Here is a 7,009-nt window from a genome sequence, read left to right as displayed (position 1 = left end):
ACAGCGAAAAAAATGTAAAATACTAATTAATTTCGTCATATTTTTAAATTAACATGGTTCGAATTAAACCGAACGAAATCTCATGGTATTTAGTATGCCAGAACACTTTTTTATAAACTATCTTATTTAATTTATTTAGTTGCTGATTTTTCTATTCACATCTCAGCTGGCCACCTAGAGGGTAGCAATATATATTTCGTTCTCCTGTTTAAAATGTCCTTATTTTTTTTTTATAGGAACATCATAATGCGTCTCTAAATAATTATTGTTACTGTAATTGTGACTCAATAATAATTTTTTTTTGGTTTTTTTAATCAATCTACAAAACTTAGTAAAGAAAAATCAAAGAAGTTGAAAATTGTATTTACTGTCTGAATGTCGACCTAAAATTGAATTATTATTATCTGTACGGTACTTTGCAATCTAATGTTTTTGATATTTAGATATCTATGAATTTTCTAACAAGAAATTTAATTACATTGCCTATTTTAAGCATAAAACAGTACTCAAGAGATTGAGTCCCATCTTCACCCACTTTGATCGCGAGTGATTATTTTAGACTTAATTGTACCTACATTATAATATGTTATCATTTGTTTCTAAAGGTTTAATTGAAACAAAAATAATCAGGATAAAATTTGTTTATTAATTACCTAATGAAACGTAAAATTCTTCAGGGTCACGAAGTTGCTAAAGATTTCCGGCCTTATATGAAAGATCTTCAATATAAGTTGCAAGTGACACGAAGTAACTTTGAGGAAAACAGTAAAAAACTAAGAAATAGACTTCATGAAATGCAGAAACAATCTCTAGACGAGCCCATAAGAAATTCTAGAGGTCGTAAAGAGGGATACCTCTATCTGCTAGAGAAAAGTATGTACAAAAACTTTGGTATAAAGCAAAATTAAAATGAAATATCGCGTTTTTATTTTTTTAGAGGCGTTTGGTATGACATGTACCAAACACTGGTGTACGTACAATAAGGAAACCAAGGAATTTACAATGTTACCTTACAATCAACTAACAAGTAAAAATATTGTAAGTTTATTAGACATATCTAAAAAAAATGCACGTACGTGAAGTGTTATTAGGCTGAAAGTTTTTAATTTTAGAAAGAACAACCAGAAGTAATGGTTCTTTCGTCTTGCGTCAGACGAATGTCAGATTCGATAGAAAAAAGGTTTTGTTTCGATTTACAAGTGGATTCAAGGCCTGGCATCACTTACACATTCCAAGCTGTTTCCGAAACCGATAGGAAATCCTGGCTGGATATAATGGATGGAAAAGAACCTGTAAGTGCCTAACATTTACTTAATGTTTTCTCTTTTTAGATATAACTCCCTTTTTGTAAAACAATTTTAAAATTAAAAAATTGAAATCAATAGAATGAAACCTTAGCTACTAAGGAAATAGATCTACACATAACTATTACATATGCATTTCTTTTAAATTTATTAATTAATTTGTTAGACATACACGACACCAGGAATAACGAAACTTCAAAAGCAAGATTGTCAAGTCTTGGATGAGATTGGGATTCAGTTTGTGAAGAAGTGTATTGAAGAACTTGAAAACAGGGGCCTCGAAGATGTTGGGATATATAGGGTAGTGGGTGTATCTTCAAAAGTTACCAAATTATTATCTATGTGTTTAGATAGACGGAAATCTAATCGTATTCCAAATTTGGATGATCCTGTCGAATGGGAAACCAAAACTATAACTAGCGCTTTAAAAAATTACCTGAGAAACTTGCCCGAACCTCTCATGACTCACAGATACCATAACGGGTTCATTGCTGCTGTCAGTAAGTGTCTTATTTTTTTTATTTGTATACCCATTTCATTTTATTTTTAATTTTTAACTGTAGTTTCACTTTTTTACAGAAAATGAAACGCGGGATATGAGAGTAAAAGATGTACATACTTTAATTCACAGATTACCAAAGGTTAATTTCGAGGTTTTAAAACTTCTTATCAAACACCTAACAAAGTAAGAAGACGTCGGTTTTTATTAAGTCATGTTTTAATAATAATTGTTCAAATGTAGGGTTGCAGCGAAAAGTGATAAAAACTTAATGTCCATTAGCAACTTGGGTGTTTGCTTTGGGCCGACATTACTGAGGCCTGAAGAAGAAACAGTTGCTTCCATTATGGACCTGAAGTTTTACAATGTAGTCGTCGAAATATTGATAGAAAATTACGAAAAAATATTCAACACCACTCCGGAAACGGAAAATTTAGCGGAATCAACCTCTCCTAAATCTACCAGCAGTAGTACCAAAATTACCAACACAGCAAACGGTGGATCTCCATATTCAAATTCGTCAGGACATTTGTCTCCCAGTGGGCACGCAAGTCCCGTCAATTATTCTACAAACGACGCCGTTTCATCTTCCAATAACATGCGAAACCAATTCAACAATGTTCGTTCCAATATGAGGCACAATGTCAATTACAACCAGCCACTTACTTGTGTAAGTATTAAAAATTTGTATAGAGAGGCATGAAATTATTGAGTATTTAAGTCGATTCCAAAGATAGTAATTTCAAGAATTATTCACTTATTATTAGAAGTTAGAAGAAGAAGAAATTAGAAATATGTATTTGTGATCATTAGACAGTCGACCGTCTGGTTTGGACACGCATCTCCACTCTTTTTTATCCTGAGTTAATTTTAGCATTTTCCTAGCCTAATCTGACCCAGAAATCCACAACTCCTCAAGTGTTTACAAACAGTAATCTATGCTACGTATTCCCCTTCCCGTTTTTTACTCATGCTTTTACTATGTCTGTAACCCTTCGTGCTTCACAATCCTGAGCTATCTGACTTCCTAAATTTCGAAAATCGACAATTTCTAATGGTTTTTTGTATGCAATTTTATATTACCTCTAACTCTACACTCACCTGTCCTTCATAATAATATTTTTTTAANAGTACGATTATGTTTCCGACTACACATACACAAACGTAGAAATACAAGTAGCGACATGTTGTGTTTGTCCCTTTATGTATACTAAGAATGTGTTAATGTATAATTTAATTATCTTACAAGCGATAGAGGATAGAAGATCAAAAAAGACTGCGATAATTTTTATTATTACTTGAACGATATGCTGACCTCTTTGTCGTTGGTATTTAAAACATTTTGTCTCAAAGCACCCCCTTGTCTGTAGCTGCATCAATGACACCATTATCTCCAGCAGACAACTCTGGAATTTTTAACAGCCTGCCTTTGTTTCTTCTTAAATGCAGGTTCTAACTAGATATTTATGTGTTACGTTATACACATGTACAGTATAATACGTTATGCCGTTGGTGGCTTCTGCTATGTTATCGTTAAACAATAAACTGAATCGCAACCCTTATATGGTGTACGTCTTGTAGAGATCGAAATCTCCAGATATTGTATTGATATTGTACCTAATCTTTTTAGAAGAATACTCCAGTCTATCTTGAAATTTAAACAATGATTAATATAACTGTTCCCTTTGGCTTGTGTACAAACCAAATGTGGCGAGGCGATAAACACGTTTTAATAAATTCTATATCTGTTTATCTCTAGCTAAATTGTAGTACTACAAAGCACTTGACGAAAAACAAACATGACATCGTTTGCTATAATATGGTATCTGTTATGAAACAATTTTTAAATTGTTTATACCTTTGTTCATACTACATAACAAATAGTAATTTTTGCGACAATCTAAAATATGGTGAATGCGCCGGGTAAGTTGAATAGCGAGGAGCTATCTATATATATAACTGGATGCAACTTTTGCTATGCAGGTGTGTTTGTGTTAAAAACCTTAGCATCAGTGTTAATATTTAGTATATTTTAACAATGTTTACCGCTACCGCTTTATTTATTGATGATTACACCAATAATTGTATAGATACAAATTCACTTTTGTTTTGTGTTAAACTTTTACTTAAAGGAGTTATGTAATGCAATCTTTAAACTTGATGTTAAGGCTGAGAAGATTTATGTTAACATTAATGTTAATAAACAGTACAATTGTGTTGAAAATTATTGTTAAAATTTTGTTGTTCATTATTAAAATGTGCTGCATAAGTTTTAATATTTTGTGCGATTTAAAGTGTTCTTGTAGCTCATCTTCAAAACATCTTCCTGTCTGTCTAACATAAATTAATATCTTTACGGTTTTTGTATTTAAACTCCTAACATTGATTTTTTATTACTTTTAACATTTTTGGTAACCGAAAGAAAAAATAAAATGCAATTTACTAGTTAAAGAATTCTCGTTATCCTTGTTTAAATAATGTTCGCATGACATATTAAGAGCAGAGCATATTAATGCGTGATAAAAAGATCAGAAACTCTTTTTCAAAAACCCGGTTCACGTTATAATAATTGTTATTAACGCCGTTTGTGACAGTTTCTTATTAGTCTTTGGAATCCAAGAAGGCTATTACTTCTGCCTTTCGTGCAAGAGCTTGTTACTCGAAAATAGTTATTAATGTTAATGACTTTTTCTTGAACTCTATCGACTTCTAATAAGTTTAAGAACGAGATGACTCTTCTAAAGTTGTAATTTTTTGTTTCTTTTCATTTGATTTTGAGCAACATTTTCTCTATTGTTTCAGTTAAAATCCGCGTACGATCAGGTGGTGGCGCCATTAGAAAATTTCAGGAAGAAACACATAGGTGACGTTAAGAGTGGAAAAAAGAAGTTCGATAAGCAAACAGCTAAATTTTGCCAAAGTCAAGAACGATATTTAAATTTAACCGCAAAGAAACAAGAAGCAGTATTACAAGAGGTAAGTTTTATAATTTTCAAATTTTTGTTTTATATAAATTTAATGTGTACATTTCACTCATTGAGTAATTCGGGAAGGCTCATAGGCATTACTGAAAGTCGAAGACATTCGATTTTTCATTGATACATTTTTTATATTTATTTGTTCATCTAAACACCATGTCTAATACAGTTCAGGTTTTAATTACTTTCATACATCAGAATAGGATTAACTACTCAAAAGTCAAAACAAATTCGTTTAATCATTCCCAGGGCAGGGTAGATAAATAAAGACTAAATCATCAATTCTTATTTTATTTTTTGTCGAAACAATAAGTGTCAGGGACATTTTTCCAGTCTCTGTCCGTCTGGCTACGCATCTGTCTCTATATTTGCGTAATTTATTTTAGATTTTTCAACCTGTACATTTTGCGTGCTTTAAGATAATACTAATGGTACGTAAATAATTTTAAATTTCCAAACTCGAGTGGTAAACTCTTGTTAATTAAATTTTTATTAATATAAATATGCATCACTAATCAATATCCCGTTAAGAATTAGGGTGTGCTTATTGTTATTGTTAGTTTCGATGCTGATAAGGTGAGATAAAGACATAATTACAGACTGTTTTGTGTAAGAGATTCCGATCATCATTCTGTTGGATTTTATAAGCCCTGTGGGTGTGACATTGGCATTTGCGACTAAAGCGCCGTTGACCATAGAAAAGCTCTTTATTTCTGTGTGAGTGGTAATTATAAGTTTATTAATTTCATGAAGCACATCCTTATTACAAACAAAGTCTTTCTGACGTAACGCCCACATCGTAATTATTATTCTCATACCTACACGTTTGTTCCATCAAATGTCACCGATTATGATGGTGGCAGCACCCATAAAAAAACGTTATTTATGCATAATAGAAAAGTATTTTCTCAAAATTCTTTGTAATTTTGCTTTTGTTAAGAGGTAATCGAACTACCAAATATACACAACTGCCTGTGCAATTTTTCTTTTGTATCTTTATATATCTGAAATGAAGTGCATATTGTTTTAAGTTTAATTTTTTTTTTTTTAATTTGGTTTTAAATGGGTAGTTTTTCACAGAAATGTGGCTAATAAGTTGTATTTTATTCCTTCAAAATTGTCAATCTTAAATAGAGATTTGAGATGCAATTTAATGTTAAAAAAGTTAATAGAAAAATGGCCAGTATCCCAAAAGTCTACGAATGTCATAAGCTTATAAAATGCGAAATCGTACGAATCGCGAGTATTTACAGCAGCTCTGGTCAAAACTACCTCCGACTGCACAAAAAATACACAAGTTGGTGTAGTTTCTCTTAGAACTACTGCTATATAATGCTACTCGTGCTTCGTTTAAAATTGGCTCCAATATATTTTGTAACCACGAACTCGAATGGGTCAAGTCTTTATTGACCCTATTTTTCAATTAACTTTTAAACAATTTAGGGACTACCAACTACCCACAATTCTAGTCAAAATTTGAATAAAAGAAATTTTTCAAGTTTCAATTTTTTGCAAAATTATTTGCAAAAACTATCAGAAACTTCAGAACTCTTTATTTATTATCCTCCTTAGGTATGAGAGCACTTTTTCTACGATAAAAGGGTGCGGTCTGACGTTAGCACCCCGAAATTTAATTTATTGGTTTTGTTGTTAAAATTCTATCGAGAACTATAGAATTATCCCTAGGGGTACAGAACGCAAGAAAATTCAAACTTCATGAATAAGGGTGCCAACTTCGTGGCAATCAAAGATTAGTTCGGGACAGGAAACAGTGAAGGTGCGTGCCCTATCAGGCTTAGGACTTACGACCGATGACGATTACTTTTATCGTTTTGACAAGGACTGACCCAATCTTTAAGATATTATCCAAAATCGCTTTTGTATTTAAGCATGACGTAAGCTCAGTTTACCCTTTCGTCTAATTTTTCATTTTTAGTTTCGACCTTTCCTATATATCTACCTATATAGGTAATTTGACGACGTAAACTTCGACCCGCGTCTAAAAATAGAGCTTTTGTCTTGATGATTTCGCCTGTCATCGCTCGCGGTCGCCCCGTTCCGTGTCTTTCGCTCTTTGCAAATTTCGGAGGTTTTGGATGACGTACGTTCCCTGAAATAACACCGATATGACGTCACATGCGGGGGTGTAAAGTTATTGATCGGTAACGTCATTGATGGTTGCGTGTGCGCGCTCTACCCCCTTGCGATTTATCAAAGGATTTAGTTCA

At 32.4% G+C, this 7,009-nt stretch overlaps 1 protein-coding gene across 1 annotated transcript in view; it reads left to right on the top strand.

Annotated features, from left to right (window-relative positions):
• LOC108733352 (rho GTPase-activating protein 26) overlaps nucleotides 1-7,009 on the top strand; it is a gene marked incomplete at its 3' end in the record, with an annotated part of 74,937 nt that overhangs the window by 54,801 nt on the left and 13,127 nt on the right. Inside the window, exon 3 of the mRNA XM_025975995.1 lies at nucleotides 4,606-4,779. Within this exon, the coding sequence (XP_025831780.1) occupies nucleotides 4,606-4,779 (174 nt within the window). The remainder of the gene's footprint in view (nucleotides 1-4,605; nucleotides 4,780-7,009) is intronic.

Source organism: Agrilus planipennis, unplaced genomic scaffold, assembly GCF_000699045.2.
Source record: "Agrilus planipennis isolate EAB-ADULT unplaced genomic scaffold, Apla_2.0 scaffold12, whole genome shotgun sequence".
Taxonomy (NCBI): domain Eukaryota; kingdom Metazoa; phylum Arthropoda; class Insecta; order Coleoptera; family Buprestidae; genus Agrilus; species Agrilus planipennis.
This window is presented reverse-complemented; position numbering and strand designations above follow the sequence as displayed.